This window comes from Tamandua tetradactyla, chromosome 14 (genome assembly GCF_023851605.1).
Source record: "Tamandua tetradactyla isolate mTamTet1 chromosome 14, mTamTet1.pri, whole genome shotgun sequence".
In the NCBI taxonomy this organism is placed as follows: Eukaryota; Metazoa; Chordata; class Mammalia; order Pilosa; family Myrmecophagidae; genus Tamandua; species Tamandua tetradactyla.
This window is the reverse complement of record NC_135340.1, coordinates 94,881,190-94,903,159: the sequence shown is the minus strand read 5'-3', so window position 1 is coordinate 94,903,159 and position 21,970 is coordinate 94,881,190. Positions and strand designations below refer to the sequence as shown.

At 50.8% G+C, this 21,970-nt stretch overlaps 1 protein-coding gene and 1 long non-coding RNA gene across 10 annotated transcripts; one reads left to right on the top strand and one right to left on the bottom strand.

The window, feature by feature from the left end:
• Positions 1-797: 797 nt before the first annotated feature.
• Positions 798-15,459, bottom strand: DNAJA4 (DnaJ heat shock protein family (Hsp40) member A4). 3 transcript variants are annotated; one of them, XM_077128571.1, is made up of 8 exons: positions 15,330-15,459; positions 14,865-15,003; positions 9,074-9,254; positions 7,150-7,254; positions 6,025-6,252; positions 4,700-4,930; positions 1,324-1,424; positions 798-1,224 (listed from the first exon to the last, which is right to left on the bottom strand). In XM_077128571.1, exons 1-8 carry the CDS (start codon positions 15,407-15,409, stop codon positions 1,009-1,011), a joined length of 1,281 nt encoding a protein of 426 aa, XP_076984686.1. In that variant the 5' UTR covers positions 15,410-15,459; the 3' UTR covers positions 798-1,008. The 3 variants fall into 3 exon arrangements, with proteins under 3 accessions (XP_076984686.1, XP_076984687.1, XP_076984688.1); XM_077128572.1 differs by lacking the exon at positions 15,330-15,459 and adding an exon at positions 15,172-15,190; XM_077128573.1 differs by lacking the exons at positions 14,865-15,003; positions 15,330-15,459 and adding an exon at positions 14,345-14,659.
• On the top strand, positions 15,277-20,903 carry LOC143656439 (uncharacterized). 7 transcript variants are annotated; one of them, XR_013162495.1, is made up of 4 exons: positions 15,277-15,495; positions 16,801-16,981; positions 20,199-20,421; positions 20,598-20,903. It is a non-coding gene; the product is annotated as an uncharacterized LOC143656439 (long non-coding RNA). The 7 variants fall into 7 exon arrangements; XR_013162494.1 differs by lacking the exon at positions 15,277-15,495 and adding an exon at positions 15,645-15,892; XR_013162492.1 differs by lacking the exon at positions 15,277-15,495 and adding an exon at positions 15,941-16,049.
• The last annotated feature ends 1,067 nt before the right edge of the window (positions 20,904-21,970 follow it).

Here is a 21,970-nt window from a genome sequence, read left to right as displayed (position 1 = left end):
AGGAAACTGGAGCTGGAAGAATGAGGCGGAAAACACCAAGTTCTATAACTTTTCAGACCCTCAAGTCATCCAGGATCAATGGTCAGAAGGGAAGCTGGCTGTGCTGCATGGCCAAACCAGCAGCTTCTCCCATGGCTTCTGTTGCTGCACTGAGGGTGCTGGGGACATGAAGCGTTTTAGTTTTTCTTTACAAGTAAGCACTTTGGTGGGAGAGCATTGCAAAACTTGTTAACAGAAACTCTTTCAAACCACAAAGAACAAGGTACAAGGTCACAGGCAAATAGTCACATAGGCATGTCATTTAAAACACTGGTTGTCCTCAGCACAAGGCTTGGAAGGTTCAGAAAGCTTCCAGGAGAAATGGTCAAACATGGTCACACCCCATTCCGAGCACATACGGGCACAGGACAGTAAGAACTAAGTTGGCCCTGCAACTCTGGGACCACAGCCCGCTCACCAGGAGACTAGAGAGAGGCACATGGAGCTGGGGCCAGTCCACAGATGTGCTTTTCTTCTTTAGGAGGGTCTTCTCGACTCGAGAGTCGGAAATGTCACATTGGCAGCCCTGAGATTGTGCCCTCTGTAACTCTGCCATGGGAGGGAGGGGAAACCACAGACCTAGAGATGGGCCAGGACGCCCGCTGTGTGGGGCAAGTGCTGCTGTCTGAGCTGAGCTTTCCTGGGGAGTTGACTGAGCGGCGGCAAAGCCACTAGAAGCACAAAGTGTCTGCGGTCACTGACATCTCAAAAGTATATCCTGAAAATGTAAATGAACAGATTCCATATGCAGACTAGAGGTGATTTACACTTAAAACATTTAAATATAAATTAAGTTATAACTTAAGTTACAACCAAAAAACCAGAAAAACCAAAAAGACACTCAGCAATTGAGAATGCTGAACACATACACAGGACACCCCAGACACGAGGCCGTTAAAGCGATGCCATTTTCATTGTGCCAACTTGACATCCGTCCCATGCTAGTCCAGCCGCGCCTCGCCGCGCCCGTCACGCCGTCTGGCACTGCACGCCGGCCCGGGGCCCGTCGTCGTCCTCCTCATAGGCCTCGCGGTGCTGGCGCCAGTTCTGCTCACTGGGGCTAAACTCCTTCAGCTCCACCTGATCCATGTCCTCTGTCACCCTCACCTTCTGCCGAGGAGGGAGCAGAGCTTCCAGCTGAGGAAGCTTTTCCGGAGAAAGCCAGTGTTTTTCAGGAAAGATTACCTATAAAGGGTGAGGTGGGAGAGAATGGGAGTTGTCCCGCCCCTTGCAATCAAGGCGTTTAAGAATATGTCCCATGAGAATAAAATGCAGTGAACTTACTAAAAACTGTATGACCAGGGTCCCTTTTTCCAGGGGGGCTTTGTAGATGGGCATGCCTTCATTGCGCACGCATTTCAGGTCCCCGTGCTTTATCACCTCACCTGCCACAGGGAAAGGCTAGTTATGAAGCAGGAAGGCCAGGGGGCCATGTCCCACAGCAGCCAGGCAAACGCGGGTGTGACCTAATGCCTACTTGGAAAGTGAGTCCATGTGAGTCACCCGTCAGGGGACTGTCTGCAAAAAGGGCTGAGGCGAGGGCTCGGGTGGTGGCACACACTCTGTGGTCCATACTTGGGCAGCTGGGTACCAAGCGGCCACATGCTGGGGCCCACAGAGACTTGTGAACACATGCTTGGCCTCCAGCACAGAGGCTGGTTTCAAGAGTGAACGAGGAGCCAGAAAACCCAAGTCAGAGTCTGCTGGTTCTTCAAGACTGACAGTCGGCGTCATACTGACCTGGGAGCAGGGAGGGGCCGCAGAGTCATCCAGCCAGCCCCCACCTGGCAGGAGAGCCCACTCGGGCAGCCTTCTGGGTGGGGGACTCATGAGGCTGTTGAGGCCACTGGCAGCACATCCTCACCCACTGCGGGCTGGAGGCATCCCCTAACTTGCACCCACCGGTTCTCACATTTACATTACTTTCAACGGCATCAGGAGAATGTAGACTGGCAGAACTTATGTTTTCCCTCTAAGGTTCTCTCCCCAGTGTCATTTCCCTCCAGGCACAGAAAAGGAAAGGGGCAAAAGAGTCTCTGAAAAGGTATGCTCTTCAGCTCAGTAAGGAAAGTGGACAAAGGACAATGTCAAGGAAATAAATATGGAGTGTGTACAGAAAAGGGGAAGCTAAAAAGCTGAACACTAATTTATTGAGCAGCCAGCCCCTTTCCCTGGGAAAATGGTGTTCCACGGAAAAGGACTATTCAGAAAGTGAAAGCTCTCTTCAGGAGCAAGACCTGGAAAGCACATCATATACACTGTGTAGACTAGTGTGCTGGGGACTCTGCCCCTGGGGGCCACTGATGAGCAGGGCAGTTGCCCTCAGCCCCGTGACCCCAAGTTGCTGGGCTTTCTATCTTCTTTGGTGTTTTGTTTTTTGGTTGTAAAGAGTTTTTGCCTCCTCTACCCCTCTGGTGTCACTTCTTGTTCTCAAGGACAACTTCCCCAGGCCTTCCAATCTAACTTGCTAGGGGCTGGGAAACGGCAAGGCCGACATGCACCTAAGGGGAGGGCAGGGCTGGGCTCAGGCCCTCCCACGAGGTGGACGGCTGCCTCTAGTCAGAGGCTGAATTCCCTTATGCACTCATACGTCACTTTTTTTTCATTCTCCTAATTCTCAGCCTGTGGGTCCTTTGGTGGGGAACACATTTCCATACAAGAAAGGAGAAGGAAGGGGGAAGGGGAAATGAAGGAACAAGAAATAAGACAAAATGAGAAAAGAAGAAGGAATGAAGGAAAGAAAGGAGAGGACACACACAAATAAAAGATGAGAAGAAAAGAAAAAGCAGAGACACAAGAGAAAAGGAATCTTGAGTAAAACGTTTTCTGTATACCCTGCCCTCCTCACAACAAATCAAGGGAACACGGGTTGCTGGGGGTCCCTTGACGTTCCCTCCTTCTGGACCTCTGCCGTGGCACCCTCACTCTGTCCTAGGCTTCCAGGGTCCTTGTGGCTGGGAGGCAGCAAGGAGCCCTGGGCTCTGAGACCACAGCAGGCCCTGCTCCTGGGAGCTCACGGCCAAGGACATGCTCCCTACAGAAGTCACACGCGGGTACTGCCCAGCCCTGGTCCTCGGTAGGGCCAGCACCTGAGCTGGTCTGTTTGCATCGGCGCTGTCAGGAAGCCCTGGGCACGAACCTCCTCACTGGCAGTGGCCGAGGGCTCTGTGTAAACGATGGCACTCAAACTTTCCTAGTCGGCGAGGAGAGGGAAAATGGGAATCATGCTATGGAAATGGAACTTTAAGGAAGATGTTTTATATTAAAATCTTCATGTAAATTTTGCCTTTCAAATTTTACACTGTAGTGCCTTCCCCACAATTTTGGTTGTGTGAGTGTGCACATGGATGCACACACACAGCAAATGATAAAGCAAATGGGGTAAAACGTTAACAATACACAACCTGGGTAACGGGCTACACAGCTGTCCCTTGTACTATTTTTATTTAAGTTTGAAATATCTCCAAAAAAAAAACACTTCCAATCAAGGTTTAGATGTATAATCCCATTTCACATTATGCCCAGAAAATGAAGTAGCAGAAAAGAACCTTGTAAAAAGTGGTTGGGAGAGAGAACAAAGCTACGGTGGGGAAAGCAGGCAAAGGGTGGGGGCAGAGGAGTGGGGCCTCTGGGCAGAGGCAGAGGAGGCCTGGCAGTGGGTCAGAGAGGCGTGGTGACAGTGGGAGCTGCTCACCTCACTGGGCTTCAGTCTTATCACCAGTTACCAATGCCTGTGGGCTGGCTTATCGGCTGGTTACTTCCTACCCCAGACCTGAACCGCCCCTCTAGCCATAAACCCTCTACTGCCAAAGGAAGTTCCTCCCTGACCGTGTGGCCATCAGGGGAACCAGAACAGCACTGCGCACACTCAGCGGGGGGCTGAGGGCGCCCACGGCCACCACATCCCGTCCGGATGTTCTCTGATGTGGGCAAATGACCCTCTCTCCTTCTTAAGTCCAGTGCTATTCAGAAGCAGCTTTTAATCAAGTCCCTAACCTGCCCTCTCTCCCTTCTCTAATTTGCCTGACCGCCCCCTCAGCCCCTTCTAGGCGGGACTGCAGTGCACACCTGGCTCCTCGGCTGCAGTGGACACCAACCCTCCTGGGAACTGCAAGCTGGGAGTCCCTGCAGGACCAGAGTCCCAAGAGCTCAGGCCCCTGGGCAGCCCGCTCAGGACCCTGTGGGTGGATGCAAGGCTTCCTGGGGAAGCCTCCAAAGTTAGGCTGGCAGCAATGTCCCTTTTTTTCAGGAAGACTCTACTCTAGAACTCCGCTCTGCAATGCCTCCCACGCAGACCAGAGGAGCCTGCAGATGGGTCAGGACAGATTGCCACGTAATGGGAAGAAACCACCTATTAACAGCTGGGTTTTCTTCTTACACAAAAATAATTTTTCATTTGAACTTTAATTGGCAAATTCGGTTAGAATTTTAGACTTCCAAGATTCCTCTTTGAGGTTCCTCAAGTCCTCTCTGAATTGTTTTTCTAGGAGAATAAAACAAATGCATAAAATTCTCAGGAGCATCAGTCATTAATGATGATTTAAATTTAGAGAAAAATCAAGTCACAGTAACTTGAGTAACAGAAGTCAACCTAAAATGGGACAATGGACCACCTGCCAGTACTAACAGCTACAACGGCACCACACATTTGCAACATTACCTGATTTGGATGTAATTACAAGGATTCGATCATCCAGTGTTTTTATGGTCTTCTTGAAGCCACAAAGCGCTTCCGAAAGCTGAATTTTCATTTTTATGATCAAGTCGTGGCCTCGTCTCTGGAAGACACTGTGGTCCTTCTGATCAAGCACAATTATGACATCTCCAGGCTCTAGCTCAGGCTCCTGATCCCCTTCTCCATGAAACAGTATCTTCTGCCCATCTTTCATACCTAGAGGACATCACCCTTTCCGATTAGCCACTTCTCTTAAAATTCACCCGTTCCCTAAAACTTATGAAGAAGGAACACAGAATCCTTTAAGGGGTCCTTTATTCATCAAACCTCCCAAACGTGTGCAGACAGGAGGATGGAAGTGGTGGTCGGGACAACCCTGAGGTCAAGCTTTCCTTAGCAAACGTGGGTCCTCAGCGAGGCAGGCAGCAAGGGGAGCGGGCTACAGGGCGATGACCCACGGGTTCTCACCACACTCCCCTGCTTGCCCGGGCACTGTGATGCCCTCCTGGTGCCTCCCTGCAAGCCTGAGGTCACCACCCACTTCCCAGGGCACATGGGGCACGCGGTTCTGAGGACTGACAGGGGCAGGACACCAGCCTGTCACATGGTACGAGTGCGTGCATGCGCCCAGGCCCAGACTAAGGCAGGTCAGAACAAGAGTCTCCCTGACACCACCTGTGTTGGCTGGGTGTGGATCCTTATGTTTTTGGTCTCATCTGCGGTCTAAGATGCATTTGCTGGATTGGGAAGCCACCAAATAACCAGGAAATATTTTGGAGAACAGCTGAGACTGAAAAAAAAGCCTTAGAATGATGGCGCCAGGCAGAACGAATGGAGGGCGAGGCGCTATACGGAAAGATGTGGAGCAGCAGAGGGGGGTGAACGAGGAAAGGACGTGGCGCGACAGGGATGCATCCCACACATTATGGCTAAGGAGCAATAAGAGCTAACAGGAAGGACAAAGATCTTAAAGTATGGTCTAAGAATGACAGGAGAAGGCAAATCGGGGGACAAGTAAGACTTTCAAGGCACTGGAGAACCTTAAAAAGAGGCAACTGTTTTTTTAATCTCAAGGAAGCAGACCTCAACAAGAAAACTTTGGCAAGTGACATGGGACGGCAGTGAGGTCAGGGAGGTCAAGGGAAGGTGATGTGGCAACAGGAGGAATTTGGGGCACACCCTAATACTGGTGAATATAAACTGTCATATATCTCAATCTCCTGATACCGAAGCCATGGTGTGCCCCCCATGATTGGCACCCGAGAGGCATCTCCAAGAGAGCAGGAAGAGCTGGTTCTGTGCAGCCTCACCTTTCTCGACGTGCACCTCGATGATCTTCTTCTCTCGGACCACCTTGGCGCCGCCGCAGCCCTCACAGCGGTCCTTGGGGTGGATGCGCTCACCCCGGCCCTTGCACTCGGTGCACACCGTCTGGATCTGCTGCACCAGGCCCGGCCCGACCTGCTGGACATGGACTTGCATGCCCCGGCCCTTGCACAGGGGGCACTTCTCCACAGAGCCCTTCTTCCCACCGACACCTGCAGAGGGACGGGAGCGAGGGCTGCGACCCGCGGCTGCCACGGCAAAAGGACGACGAGCCGCTCATCGGACGCTGCAGTGGGTCTGGGTTCTGGACCACTGACGGCCATGAAAAGCAGCGAGGGTGAAGCTGGGCCATCCTCGCTAAGCAGCTGATAGCCTGATCTAAATCAGACATTCACGTTTACAGCCAGGCCACGCCAAGTTCACTACTTCAGTTTCACCAAATGTGTCCTCTTTCCTCCACCCAGACCTCCGTGAGAATGAGCAGGCTGGCACTGGGGAGCCGCCGAGAACACGCGCCCTGTCACGAGGGCTGGCTTCCTGGCTCAGCCCATTCAATGCACAGTAGGGTCAAGGGTCACCCAGTCGGACCTTCCTTGAAAACTCTGATTTTTAAAAATTACAGTAATGATATAATTACATTCGTTATGTAATTGCAGTTACATTTAAGTCAGCACCCGATGGTCAGTTGCCTGGCTTCTGTACATGAAGTTTTACTGGAGCGCAGGCACGTTCCTTTACAAATGGTCTGTGGCTGTTTAAGGGCTAAGAACGGCGGAGCTGAGTACCTGCCTCAGAGACTGGATGGCCCACACACCCAGAATGCTTACTATCTGACTCTTCTTTACAGAAAAAGTCTGCCAAGCCCTTGGTTAGGTGACCTCTCCTGATAGTCAAAAATTTAAAATAATTGCCCACATACTAAATGTGCAGCCCAAATAAAACATTCTTTCAGGCAGAGAGATATGGCCTTTAGACCATCTGGTTTGCATTCTGTTGGATCTTCATGCAGAAAAGATAAATTATTTTCCCTCTGCATTGTAAAACAACCTGACCTGTTTTCAGACGGAAGGGAATAGAAGTGAGAGAGCCATTTAAAAATTAATTTTTACCTTCGCATTTCTCACAAATTACATTTTTCTGAAGGGCCAGTTTCTTCGTGACTCCATTATATAAGTCTTCAAGAGTTACAGACAGCTGATGTACAACATTCTTGCCTTAACAAAAACAAAACAAAACACAGAACAATTAGTAAACTGTATGAACTACGCCACTGGATTCAATGCCACCCATAGGATGCCTCCAGACACGGGAACCTGGGTTGGGCCGGCCGCTCCCTTCCTGGGGGGAAGCGATGCTACTGTCAGCTCCTCCTGGCCCTCTGGCCCTTGGTCAATCTTGAGAACTGACACCTTCTCTAGCTGTGAGGCAGCAACTCAATTATTTCTAGATGTCATCAAAAAGACTTTCCACCTTCACTTTTTGAGAACAAGTGAAGAAGACAGGAAGAGCCCCTGACTAAGTAACCTATGACGATGTTAACCAATCAAGCCGGTTAACTAAGTGCTCCCCATGAAAAGAGCCCTCCCTCTGGGGGGAGCGCGTGAAAACCCAATTCTCTCTGGACCCATCACTGGAGCCCTTCCTTGGGCAGAAAGCACCCTGCTCTCTGAAAAATCATCGCTCTCCTGTAATCCGTGGCCGAGCGGGATGCTCTCCTCTGCCGACTGCTGTCTCTGCATGCAAGGCGGGGGCCTCTGGTCCCAGGGAGGGGGCTGGCTGTCCCGGCGCTGTGCCAGCCTGTCAGGACTGACGCATGACAACCCCAGCGCTGCCCGTGGGGCTCTCACAGGCACCGAGACCTGCCGTCCCTGTTTACTGGCTGTCACCTTTGAGAGATGCCTTAATTAAGGGCGTGACGTTGTTCACCTCCAGACAGAGAGAGAGAGCCGGGCAAGAGAAGACCCAAGGATGTCATCACACGCCTACACCGTCAATTACATGACCAGGCAAAATACCTAGGCAACAGGGGAAGGAGTTTTCCTTCATAAACTCTCTGTGATTTTCAGGACACCATGTTCACAGAATTGACACCCAAGCTCTCTGAAGCCCAAAGTCAATTCTAATGTGACAACAAGTACAGCCTCATTTATCCAGGGGTTTCTCATCGACTAAAACCACAGTTCTGTAAACTCCACTGCAGAGCTTATTTTATTCTGATTTTACCCAAAATTGTAGGTAAGCGTGGTTTTGAGGTTCCAAGAAGATTATCAACAGTAAACTGGACAGGGGTACAGTGATATCCACTGACATCCATTGGAGGTGACAGCACCTAACATGCTAGGAGGTAAGATGTGGAAAAATTAGAAACAGCAAACCCCAGAACTCAAAACCAGAGTGGCCTGCAGCCATTTAGTTAGGGGCTCCCAGGGCCTCCTCCACCTCTTGGGTATAAAGCTGCTTCCAAACAGCATCCTGAAAATAGAAGCAGGCAATTTATTTTACAAAGACTATAAAACATAAAACAAGTTAACTCTGTTACTGAGAAATTCTCCCGATCACACTGGGTAAATGAGGCTACACCGAACATGGCACAGTATCAACCCCAGCGCCGGCTGGGGAAACAGGCATGGGAGGGAGGGGGTGCAGGAGGGGAAGGAGGGGGTGCAGGAGGGGAGGGACGAGCTGTAAGAAGCCTCAGTAACAACCAGAGCAGGTGCCACTTATGTCCCCGAGGATACTCAGATACCTGACCCCAACAATTAAAAAAAAGGGACAACAAGATGAACTTGACCTTCTCCCCTACTGTGCTGGCTCCCTTATATACCCGTGCCATGTGGTGTCTGGATGGTGTCAGGTAATTGCTATAGATGCTAACAGACTCAGGGTGGCCTGGATACAAGACAAGCTATTTAAAGCTCATGATCCTAAAACATGACAAATGCACCCTTTTGGAGTATGATCCACCCTGCTCCCAACAGAATGGACAACTGTGGAAACTATAAAACTTGCTTACATTTCTTTAAAAGCATTTACCTCTTCTCTCTCTAGCCATCCGTCCTCCACCACCAAAGAACATGTCGAAGATGTCCATGGGTGAAGAGAAGCTGGGGCTCCCTGAGCCGCCTTCTTTAATTGCCTGCTCCCCGCCCTGGTCATAAATGTCCCTTTTCTTTGGATCTGAAAGCACTTCATATGCCTGGGATATGAGTTTAAACTTTAAAAAGAAAGAGAGAGAGAGAGAGATTAAAAAGAGAGAGAGAGAGGTTCGAGTCGATTTACTAAGCAAACCCACCACGTTACCCAGTAGGAGAGGCATTACTGCACCCAGCCCCCAAAGCAGGTGGTCGGCATGCACTCCCAGTCCCAAACTTTATTTTTTCATTTATTTCCCTTGTAAAAAGGGAAACACAAGGCAGAAATTATTAAGTACCTGGTGGAAGGGCTGCCAAGAATAAGGGAGAGAAGCAGCAGGGAAGGAAAGTTTCTCCTGCTCTGGCTGCACCAACAGTTAGAAGTGACCGGGCTCAGAGGCAGTGAGACCGGGTTGGCCTCCTCTAGAGCCGAAAGGTGCCCGGCACTCCTGGGTGCCATCACTGGCCTCCACATCACGGGCACTCTGGTGGTCTCCTGCTATGAAGTGCAACTACAGATACCTTACGAGCACCTAACCAGGTGCCCCAAGGTGTGCGAGCCCGTACTCCTGACCCCCACCCCACCGCAAATCCTGCTCCTCCCACAGGCTTCCCCCAAAGTTCAATCAATGGGCAACGCCGAGACCACGCTTCTCTCCTCACATCTCATCTGTCAACAAGTCCTGTTGGCTCTCTAGTACCCCGAGACAAACACAATATCCTTGCGTGGCATTCCTACCGAAAATGCATTACTGGAATCCATTTGTAAGAAAAGAATCAGAAAACTCAAATTGAGGACATGCTGTAAAACCAGCCCAGGCTCTTAAAATAGGCCGCTGTTGCGGAAGCAAGATTAAAGCAGACGAAAAGAAAGGAAAACGAAACGCAGTGCGCAGTCCCGGAATGGACCCCATTGAAGAAAAAAATGACTGTGAAGGACAGTATCGGAACAACTGGAGAAATGTGAATTTTTTCCCTCAATGTTGAACTACCTAACTTTGATAATTGTACTACGGTTATGGACGAGGGGGTCCTCGTTCCTGTACAAGTATTTGGGGCTGAAAGGTCATGATCTATGCAACTTACTCTCAAAAGCTTTAGGAAATAACAACAACAATGGATGAAGCCAACGTGGCAACATCTTTACAACTGGCCAAAGGAGGTGAAGGATATACAGGTGTTTGCTGTACCACTCTCACCTTCTCTGTAAGCCTGGAAGTTTTAAATAAGGGCACTAACATGCCCAAATCCATCCCTCCTCACCACCATCGCCACGTCCTCCCTGATCAAACCCTCCACGTCTTGCTGGTTAATGCGCCAGCCTCCTCGTGACCTCCCAAATGCCATCCCCACCCCAGCTTTCAGTCTGGTCTCTGCAGGGCAGACAGAGCAGGCCTGTGAGCCAGCGCCGTCTTCTGTCCCACCCCTCCCGCACGCTTACTGCACTCAGAGCGAAAGTCCGTCGGTCCTGACTGATCTACAAGACCCACCTGAGACCCTTTGCCATGGGCATCTCCTGCACCGACCACTCAGCCCCCACGCTCTGCTCCACCTGCATGGCCTCCCCCCAGCCCTCAACACCAAAGGCACCTGTCAGCCTGCTACGGGCATCCCCTCCACGCTCCTTTTTTAAGCCTTTGCTCAAATGCTACTTTTCAGTGAGGTCCCCCCCAAGGCCCTGTTTTAAAATCACAAGCCCATCTCTGAGAACCCCACCCTTCTCTGATTTTTATCTTTTTGTGTGTGAAAAAATGCATAACATAAAAGGTACCACTTTAATCATTTTTAAGTGTGCAATTCAGTGGTTTTAAGTATATTCACAGTGTGCAACCATCACCACTATCTGTTCCAGAGCATTCTCATCACCCCCAAAAGGAAACCCCACACAGCCTCCTCCCACTCTCCACTCTCCCCTCTCCCCTCTCCCCTGGCAACCACGAATCTGCTTTCTGTACATTTGCCTGTTCTGGATATTTCGTATAAATTGAATCATACGATATGTGGTACTTTGTGTCTGGCTTCCTTCATCTAGCACAGTGTTTCTGTGGTCCATTCATGTTGTACTGTATCAGCCCTGCTTTATTTTTCTCCCAACACTAATCACCTTCTAACATACCATATCATTTACTGCTTATGTTATATCTTCCTACTGCAATATAAGCTCCTACAGGACAGGGGCCTTGCAAGCTCTGTCCACCCCTGAACTGTTCCTGGCACACAGAAGGCAGTCAGTAAATATTTGTTAAGAGGAGGACTTGATTCTGGGAATTCAGAAATGAACAAGGTAGGGTCTTGGCCCTCCTGGGGCTACAGTTTAGTCAGAAATAGATGCATATATAAACATCCTATGATGCAGCTGGTTCCATAAAACATAAAGAATGTTCAAAGTGTCACAAAGATACAAATATGGAACCTAACAGTAAAACTGTTTTCTCTTGTTGTACAGATCTCTTTACTAAGGTAGCCAGAACTAGGCAATTAAAAAAAAGTCTTAAAGACACATCAGAATCATACAGTAGGTTGCTAGAGCTTTTTTGTTTGTTTGTTTGCATGGGCAGATTCTGGGAATTGAACCCAGTCTCCAGCATAGCAGGTGAGAATTCTGCCACCGAGCCAACGTTGTACCGGGATATGTTAATTCCCACATAATTTCTGTGAAGAAGTAGATTTCATTCATTCACTACCCCTTTCCACAGCTGAAAAATTGAAGCATAGAGACCAGGTGGCTGGTATGGACAATCAGAAAGCAATGAGGCAAGGCTGCCCGGAGAGGTTCCCAGGCCTGTCTGTAGTTCCAGAACGAGCTAAATATGTTACCTGGGAATGCCCACTAAAAATGCTCACCAAATACCTGGATCTCCACAAGACACTTGGACTTGAAGGAATTAATGATTAATCTAAGAAAAGAAAAAGACTCCTTGGAAGGTGGTAAGTTCCTTGTCAGGGCAGTTCGATCGGAGATTCAGCTAATAGCCAGTTGGGCAGTGACCAACTGTTGGGGGGTGGGGGCACCAACCCACCTGTGGAGTGCCAGGACTGCTCAGCTCCTTGCCTCTACCCCTTCTCACAGCTGGAAATTGATGCTCTGACCAGCTTGCCTTTCAGACCGCGATAATCTGCCACAGGCCTTAATGGGATCATTTATATGGCTGGAAAAAAAGTGGCTTTGAAGACAACATAGGAAAAATACTAGTGATAAAATATTAAGAGAAAAGAAATATCTGTATAATCATCTTGGTAAAAGCCTGGAAAGCAGCACAATGATAGAGGCTAGGGGGAATGTGTATTTGGTGGGTATTCCTCTATATTTGGAAATTTTCTGCAATGCTATGCTATTTTTTATGATTTTTTTTTAACTTGAACTGGTATTCTTTAAACTAGAAGTCACAGTGAAATTGGCCAAAAGGCCAAACTCATCTCAAAAGTTGGTCTGGTAGGGTGCGTGGGTGGCTCAGTGATAAAATGCTCATTTTTTTTTGCCATGTGGGAGATAAAAAATAAGCTGGTTTGAGTAGTAGCCATCTGCCCCTTTCACTGCTCCTGAAAGGGATTATCTTGCTGATCTGCCAACACCCTTGCATCCTGCAGAAAACCAGCCGCAGATGAGACGAGAGAAGTACAGACTCCAAATAGAGTGCCTGACAACAAATACAGGCTGCCCACTGCTTAGCAACACAGGACAACAGGGCCGAAAACAAAGACTGACACCCCAACCGCCTTCTCAGTTGTCCAGGAGCAAGGAAGAAAAGGACTGGCTTAATCTATTTTTGAAGAGACATGAATAATACAGTGACAAACTAAGGAGGCAGAAAAATAAAGAGTTCCACCGATGACCGATAAAGTGGACAAGAACACCACCCCGGTTTGCAAGAGAAAGACAAGCTCTACACAGTGTGCCTGGCGCACAGTAGGACCAGAACAGGAGGGGTTTGGTGAATGAATGAATGAGCCCCCTCTGGGGAACTTTACAGCACAGGTTCCATAAACTGAGCCACCTCTACCTCTTTGATTTACAAGTCAAATTTCCCCTGATCTTTCAATTGCCCTCTCTTCACCATAACATTTTCCCTTCGGACCTGGGCCTTCTCTAAGGTTCTCCCCTCCTCCCCCATGGAAATTTTGAAAGTGCATTTCTTCTCCTGACATCTCGCTTTTCTCATGCATCCAGCCAAACAACAACACTGCACTTGTGCTAGACACAAGGCACGTTAGTGGACAATCTACGAGTCAGAGATGTCTCCTGGAATATATTTTAACTCAGAACTAAATGAAAGGGTTCTCCCCTCTTCATGGAGGGTGGGGAGGAAAGATTATTCTTGGCAGTGGGCACATCACAGAACCACCTAAGCTGAGAGGGACCTGCCAAGCCCCACTCACCACCAATAACCTCATTTTATGTGACACCAAGTCAGTGGTTGGCTATAAAAAAATAATAATACAAATCAAAATCAAACCACCTGCTCAGACAGGTGTATACACGGTGAATGCTACACAAATGTCACACAGGTCAAATTCAATTAAAAAAAAAAAGCTTCAGGGCTTTTTTAAAAGTACACTAATCTCCAACTAGTCACACAGCCATGAACTTACTGAATGCCAGGGCACCTGTCCTGAGACCGGGGTCAGCAGCCTTCCCGGGCGCGGCTGTGAGCCAGTTTGCTGGCACACGGAATTAGATGCCTGACGGGGCTCTCCTTAAAGGAGAGTCTCAGGAGCAAACTACAACGAATTTGCGAAGCACATCGATGAATCACTATGCAGAAAGCCAGTTAATTTAAAGGCTACAGTAAGCCACCTAAATATAGACGAGAATAAAACAGCAGTGGGTAACAAAATGGTCTTACAGGAAAGCATTTTTAACTTGTGACAGCCACATTCAGCACATGTAGCTAAATATAAATATTCTATCACTGCTGCTACCAGGCCAACCTTCCTTAAGCAGCTTTGTCCAGCGCGGAACCTCTAATGCAGACAGGCATTTCCACACCAGCATCCTCTGCACAGGTTTCAATGCTAGTTCAGTGCGGGCAGGTGTGGTTGTTATTGGCTCCCACAACAGCCCCATTTCACAGGTCCCGTTTGAGACGTCCAAATTTTATAACAAAATGGCAAGAAACGAAGGGACAAGTGGGAAGGACAAGCTTTTCTTGTAATGCCTGGTCCTGAAACTAACCTGCTCAGGTGTCTCATAGATCTCCTTGGGGAGTAATAAAAAATAAAAATAAAAAAAAAAGGCTGTTCTGACCCTCTAAACAGGCGAAAAAGGAAAGACTAAGTCTCTGATTTTGAGCATTTTCATCCACTTTTATGGGTACTTGCGATCAATCACGGGTCATGTCATCTGTCACCGAAAACCTGCGCGGAAGCGGGTATGCCAGGTCCCAGGTCTCCGCGTCCCGGGTTCCCATAGAAACCGCAGTTCTTCAACGTCTGCCGACCCCTGGGAGGGGGGCGATGGGCCCCCAGCGCGGCCGGGCCGCTCTCAGGAGGGCCCCGGTCCGGCCCCGGCTCGGAGGGTGGGAGGCGGCCCTGAGGGGCGCGCGCGGGCCGTGGCCACGAGCACTCGCCGCCGGCCCGCTCGGGCGGAGGGGACCCGGCTCCCGGGGGCCGCGGCACGCGCGGCGGGGGCGCCACGCACACACCCACGGGCTCGCGCGGGGGCTCCCCAGCGGCCGCGGAGCGCACGGCCTCACCTTCTCGCCCTCGTCCGGGTTCTTGTCGGGGTGGTACCGGAGCGCCAGCTTCCGATAGGCCTTCTTGATCTCCTCGGGCGAGGCGCTGGGCTTCACCCCCAGGATGTCATAGTACTCGGTCTCCTTCACCATCTTGGCTCTGCGGGGCGGGGCGCGGCGAGGCCGGTCAGCGCGCCCTGGACGCCCGCGCCCCCCGCCCGCCCGTCCGTCCCGGCCCCGCTGCGGGTCCCGGCCGCCGCCGCCGCCCTCCTGCCCGCCCGCCCGTCCGCCCGTCCGCCCGTCCGCGCCGCCCCGCGCGCCGCCGCACTCGAGCCGCCGGCTCCTCCGCGGCGGGTTTTATGGGCGCCGGCGGAAGGTTCCGCAGGATCACGGTGACGCCACAGAGGCCCAGAACCTTCGCGGAGGTTCCGGCGGCCTGCGGGGCGCGCGGGGTTGGCGGCGGGGTTGGCGGCGCGGCCCGCTCACCCGCCCGCCTCCTCGGCTTCCTGCTCCTCCGCTCGCCCGCCCGACTCCCCCGAGCTCCACTTCTGGCCGCCGCGGGCCATGTTGGCGGCCTCGGGAGGCGGCTTGGGCGTGGAGGGCGCCTTCCGACGACCGTCCCGCCGGCCCGGGGCCGCCCCCTTGGCCTTCCGTGAGTCCGTGGGGGCGGCGGGCTCGCGGCCCGAGCGGCCGGGCGAGCAGCGCTGGCGGGGGCCGCGCGCCGAGGGACTGGCCTGCGGGAGCCGCGGCCTGCGCGCCGCACCCGGCCTCTCCTCGGGGGCGTGGCCGGCCTCTGTTGGGTCACGGCCGGGCGGCGCCCTAAGGCCGGCCTCGGCTTGGAGCAGTTTGGCGTTGGGAGTGGACAGGGACCCTCTACCGCGATGAGGCCCTGCTCCCCGAGACCTCGCGGCTGCTGGCGCCAGGGGCATCCTTAAAGGCCGGGGTCGCCCTCAGCCCCTCCGGCCGGGAACAGTGGGCCTTCTCTGGCCCACGTGTGGACGGGGGCCTCACCACTGCCCACAGCTGGGGACGCCTGAAGTCCCCCAAGGGTGGGTAGTGACGTCCCCCAGATGTGAGCAGCGATGTGCCCGAGGTCTCCTGAGGGTGGGCAGTGCCCCTGCCCTTCCGGAGGTGGGAGGCCGCCGCCGCGCCTTAGTGCGACATTGCACGCCAACCACCAAGGCTGGACCTGGCCCGGAAGGACCGGTGTGCGGGGCTCACGGCTCTGGCGGGGCCGCCATCGGGAGGGATGCTGCCCGGGAGGGCGCGCGTCCGCGGCTTCCCTAGCCTGTGCCCAGCTCCCCGGGTAGTCCCGTGGACTACCGTGACCACGACCCTCAGCGGAGGGTGGGCTTGGGAAGCTGGCCCTCCCGTGCCATGGGCGAACTGCTGACCTTTCCGCCCCAGCCGGGCCCCAGCTGCCAGTGGAACGCTCCTGAGGGGAGGGGGCGCCACTGCTTGCCCCTCTGGGGTTTCTGGTCCTTGTTTTAGGTCCTGTAGTGGAAATAGGCCCCCTCTTCCACTTGTTCGTTAGGGGTAAGAAACATCCTTTAATGTCCAAGAGAAATTGGTTCGCCTCCTCTCTGCTCTTAGGGACTTGGCTTTTTTTCCCCTGAATCATAGCTCTGTAGGGCGTAAGCTTTGGGTAGAGGAAAAAACCCAGAGCAGGAGGTCAGTAACCTTGGATTCTATATGCAGCTCTGTCTGCACCTTAGCCTCTCTGAGCTTGATTCTTCATCAGAAGGACATAGTCATTGCCTCCTGCCTGCTTGCCTTGCAGGCCTCCTGCCAGCGTCAAATTGGAGCACTGGGGAGACTGGCAGTGGGGCTCGGACCTGGCTGCTCATAGGGATTATCTGGGGAGCTTCTAAAACTCCCTGTACCCAGCTCGTATCCCAGACCAATTCCATCAGAGCTTCTGGGGATGGAAGCCAGGCATCTATCTGTGTTTTTAAAGCTCCCTGCATGATTCAAATGAAAACCGAGCCCCGCTACCCAGCACCACACACCTATTCAGGTTCAATACTCAGGATCAGCGACGTTGGCAGGAATGGGGCATTTTGAGTGAATGAACCCTGGAACCATCAAGACTGGTTGCAAATCCCGGCAGTGCTGCTTCTGACTGTGACCTTGAGCAGGTGACTTAGCCTTTCTGAGCCTCAGTTTCCTCAACCTTTTGGTAGGGATGCTATTCATAGTAGCTGCCTCATAACCCTGTTGTGAAGATTAGAAGATAGTACTTGTCAGACACCTGGCACGTAGTCCCAGTACATATATTGATGCATTTTTTTTCTTTGGTCTAAGCTAAAGAAGCCTTTGATGAGCTAGCGTATTGTTTTCCAGATTTGTACATGGGAGGATTTGAGGCTTTACATATACATTTCTTAGTTTATCAGTTGTGTTCATTTTCATGGTTACTTTTTCTGTATTGCAATCTTTTCTGCAAGTGACAGTTTTCAGGTCAAAGTAGGAAATATAGTAGGAGTTTCTTTTTTATTTAGACAAAAAAAGTAAACAAGTATATGATAATGCAGGTGGTACAAGGATAAGGCAAAGATGGAGGTACTTGAAAGACTGCAATCTAAGAAATTGCAGTTTAAGGAATTGCAGTCTGATCCAGTTCCACCATCTCATTTTACAGGTGGAGAGACTCTTAAAGAAGAGTCAAAGTTAAAAGGCAGAGAATGGGGCATCGCCCCCTGCCTGCCAGTGTGTACTCCCTTTGTGACATGCGAGGAAAGGGAGTTAAGACAAGCGCAGAAGTAGCTTTTGCAATCAAGGCAGCCTGGGGTCAGTTATCCATGAAGTCTCCCGAAGAGGGAGAAGCCACAGTTGACTGGGGAGGGGTCAAGAACAACTTCCTGGAAGAGGGATATGTGCTGTAGATTGGATGTTTTAGCTCCTTTGAGCAGAGCAGAAGTGAGAGGGAGGGTTGCTGCCTAGAAGGGAAAGCAGAATGGAGCAGAGAGCACAGTGCCAGGATGGATGCAGGCTCTGAATTGGGAGAGAAGCAGGTACAGGTACCTGGGGCCCTGAATGCTTTGGACAGGACTTCACTTCACCTCTGCTGGGCCCTGGTGAACAATCGAACATCAGCCGTGGTCATCAGAGGCTAGAGGGGTCTGGAGCTCCTGGGAAAGATCTGGGCTGGACATACAGATTTTAGCATTCCCTCCAAAGAAGGGCGGGGGGTTGACAGGCCGACCTAGAGTGATGGTTTAGAGGGAAGACAAAAGCACCAAAGGGAAGTGGGAGGAGGAAGAGAAGCATCAGAGAAACGAGAACCAGAAGGATGGAGAGGTGAACAGGAGCAGAGTAGCGTCTGCAGCAGAGAGGCCGAGAATGGTGGAACTAGCACTTTGAGGGGCAGTCACAGTGTTTCTCCAATGAAAGGATATTAAATTTTTTGGCTCCTATGAAACAGTTGTCATTCAGGTCATTCTTTCAGTACCACATGCGACGTCTCCTTGGGCTGAGGCACACAGCCCTGGCCCTGCCTCTCACTGCCTTTGACTTTGGGAAAACTATTTTATATTTTTGTGAGTGTGAGTCTCCTCGCCTGTAGAATGGAGAGGAGTATCGACTTCATGGAGTTACTGTAAGGGTTAGTGGAGACACGCAGAGTGGTTAGCATGTGCTTGGCAGAGAGCCAGTGCTCACAAAATGTCCTTTATTGATTTCATCACAGCAGGTGCTTAGCATGTCCCTGCAGTGTGCCCTCCTGCTCTGTGCTGGATTAGGCTCACAGGCCAACCCTGCCTGAACACCTGAATTGAACTACGCTGCGTAACCCTCACTCTAACCCCTGGGAATTTCTAGAAACTCATAGTGAAATAGTTATTGCTGCCTTGCTTTACCAGACAAGACCCAAGCCTCTGGTAGTGTTTCTGTGGATTAGGGCATGGTCTCTTAGAGACCTCGTCTTTCTGGAACTCAGCCCTCTCCCGGAGCTGCTGCCTTCTGAGATTGGGGGTGCCTTAGTTTGGGGAGAAAGGACTAAGAAAGTGAGGGAGTGGGCACGCAGTGGTGACTCAGCGGCAGAGTTCTCGCCTGCCATGCCGGAGACCCGGGTTTGACTCCTGGTGCCTGCCCGTATAAAAAGAAAGTGAGGGAGTGGTCATACCCTATATTTGTACTTTACAAGTTTCTGAGGTCCTCTCAGCAGGGCACCCATCTCGTGAGGTCCCCAAGCCCATTCCTCCTTTCAGCTGATGTCTGTGAAGCACTTTTTGTGTCCCAGCACTGTGGGAGGTTCTGGAGCACTACTGGTGAATGAACAGACCTGATTCTCGCCCTCACATCAAACAAAACGGGGAAACAAGCCTCTAAGTACGCTTTGTGCTGAGAGCCATGAAGGAAAAAAAGTAGCCCTGTTGTGTTCTGGGTGGTCATGGAGATCCCCAAGGAGGTAACATTCCCTGCTGGGGACCTGGAAGGTGGCAAGAGGATGCCACGCACAGCCAGGGCTAGAGGGGTCCCAGCCCAGACCGCAGCTAGGGTGACGGCCCCAGGACATGGGAGATGTGGACCCAGAAAGAAGTCGTTTCTGGAACATGTCTGGAGCGTGAGTGTGGAACTGAGGCAGAGTTGGATTTTAGTGGCAAAAGCCACTACAGAGCTTTAAGTAGGGGAGTGCACTTTAAAAAAAAGTTCTCTATGTATTCCATAAAATTAATTTTTTGCTTTATTTCAGCAAAATCACTATGATGTTATAAACAGCATTTTTGTAGTAATGCCAGATTATAAAGCATTTCTTGAGTCATTGTAGCTCTTAGTTTTAATTTGGAGACACTTCGCTCTTTTGAAGCATAGCAAAATTCTCAGAGCAACACAGACTCAGAAATGAAACATGAATTTTATGCATCATGCTTGAAAATTGGAAGGGGGGTCATAAAAGATAAATGAGAGTGATTGTAGAAATATTATAAAATATTTTTAATTGTGTCATTAATTTCTATAATCGTGGTTTTTAAACAGCTTTATTACTGCGACACATATTTAGATTGTACATTTGCTAAGTTTTAATATATATTTCTACCCAGGAAGCCATCACCCCAGTCAAGATAGGGAAGGTCTCACACCCGAGAGCGTTCTCATGAGAGGGGTGACCTGCCCGAGCTTGCACTGGCCATCTGCTGAACTGGGGCCCAAGGGGCCTGTCTTCCTGTCTCCTGACTTGGTTCTTCCCAGGAAGTAAACCCAGTAGCACCCTTGGGTGTGATTCTGACTCTGCCACTTCCCAGCTGTGTGGCCTTTATGTATAATTTGTGTATATAAATTATACAATAAAAATATGTAGCTCTTAGGACACTACTTGGCACAACATTAAATATTGATTTTTGTTGTTTGATGCAGAGAGTCCTGTGTGTGGATCTGCCTAGAATTACCACACTGAAGCTACAAAAGGCCAAATAGGATGGAAAAGCATAATCTCTCACTCCACCAGGGAAGTTGGACTGTGGCATTCCTTAACGGTGCCACCATTTCTGGGTGTCTAGTTAATGCTACACTTATTTAATGGTCTCTTCAGCTCTCCCCACTGCCTTGGGCAGTCCTGTCTCGGCCGTAAGGGTCCGCGGTAAGTATGATTCCTGGGGGTGGGAGTGGTCCACTCTCAGCCACTCGGGCTCAAACCTCAATGCATCTCATTTCCTCTCTCTCCTCTGCCCTATTACCAAGGGCTGTGGTCCTCAGCGAAGTCTCTGCTTCCTGTCCTCAGCCCGGCTCCCTAAAATCCCTCTCTTTCTCTTCCAGCTACTTGTGTAGCAGTCAGATTATGAAACTTCCAGAAGCCCAGTTCTGTCCATGTCCCAGCTGTTCTCTGAAAGAGAAGATGTGAGTGATCCCTGAATAGAAGACTCAAATCCAAATCCTTTTCCTGGCATTGGAGTTTCTCCACACTGGATGTAGCTCACCCTTCTTGGCTTCTTGTCCCACCCAGAGCCCTTATTTGCACTGTCAGAATAGAAATTGGGAAAACAAGCTTGGAATCCATTCAAAAGCAGATGCCTCAATTCTATTATTAAAACTGTGGTGAAATAACAAAAATATGTATCTACATAGCTGATTTGAATTATTTTTTGAGTGGGAGCTCTCTGGAAGAACACAGAGATAAAGCAGTGTAGAGAGGGGTTTGAGATTTTAAGGGTCGGGCCTCAGAAGACGATAACTGAATTGCCCGGTGTGGCTCAGGAAGAGGAAGTCCTGCTCTGAGGAAGGGCTGGGGTAGGGGGGAGTAGGAGGAGGGAGTGGAGGAGGGATCTGAAAGATGGAGAGAGGCTTGGAGAGGCGGAGCTGTCGACCCCTCTGCTGTCTTCCCTCCTCCACCCCACACGTCTTCAGTGGAGTCTGCTAACCTCACACCTAAGGGGTGTTGGGGTGGGGGTGGTTGTGGCAGGGGCTGGGCACAGGAGGAGAAGGCCCGGGATCCTCAGCCCTGGGAAGGCATGGGGATTGGGGTGGGGGGGCGCGTGGAGTGCTACGTGCTGTTGGATCTGGGGGATCGGAGCCCATTTTACCTGGTCGTGATGATCATCTGGTTCTATTATTGCTACTTATGTTCCTACAAAAAAAAAAATAGCCCCCCAAAAGGATACTTCCTCCTGAGAGAAGCTCAGAAAGAAAGCAGAGCAGAATCTTGTGCAAAGAAAGGTCCTTTAGAAATGCTTGCTTGGCAGAAAAGCTATCTTTCCTTTCTGGTTTAGTTGACTAGTGGCTTATGAACAGAGCCCTCTAAAATGTCACTCAGAATTTAGAAATGAAAACGACGTCATTTTAGAAGTTAAACCTCACTACTGAGCAAAGAAATGCAAACTGAAGTTCTTCCTGAGAAGTGGAGATGCAGAGCTCCCCACACGGTCACCACCTGCGGTCCTGGAGAGGAGGCCCACAGGGCCAGCCAGGCGACAGATGTCCTGCCCTCTGGTCCAAGTCCCACCCCCAGCCACCCCGAGGATAGAGTAAATCCCCTTACACACCCAAAAGCCGTGTGGGGCCTGACCTGCGGGGCCAGGACTCAGAATAGTTGAGCGTTCACCTGAAAGGGCTGTTGTAACCCAAGAGGAGATCAACCTTTTTAATGTTTACATCTTCACTGCACTTTATTAAAGTATAAATTACAGGTAATC

Excerpts from the sequence above, each read along its gene's own strand:
- DNAJA4 (XM_077128571.1), bottom strand. The coding sequence starts at position 15,409 with ATGGCCCGCGGCGGCCAGAAGTGGAGCTCGGGGGAGTCGGGCGGGCGA. Across the intron at positions 15,004-15,329 it reads GAAGCCGAGGAGGCGGGCGG|AGCCAAGATGGTGAAGGAGA; the intron begins GTGAGCGGGCCG and ends CCCGCCCCGCAG. Across the intron at positions 9,255-14,864 it reads ACCCGGACGAGGGCGAGAAG|TTTAAACTCATATCCCAGGC; the intron begins GTGAGGCCGTGC and ends TTCTTTTTAAAG.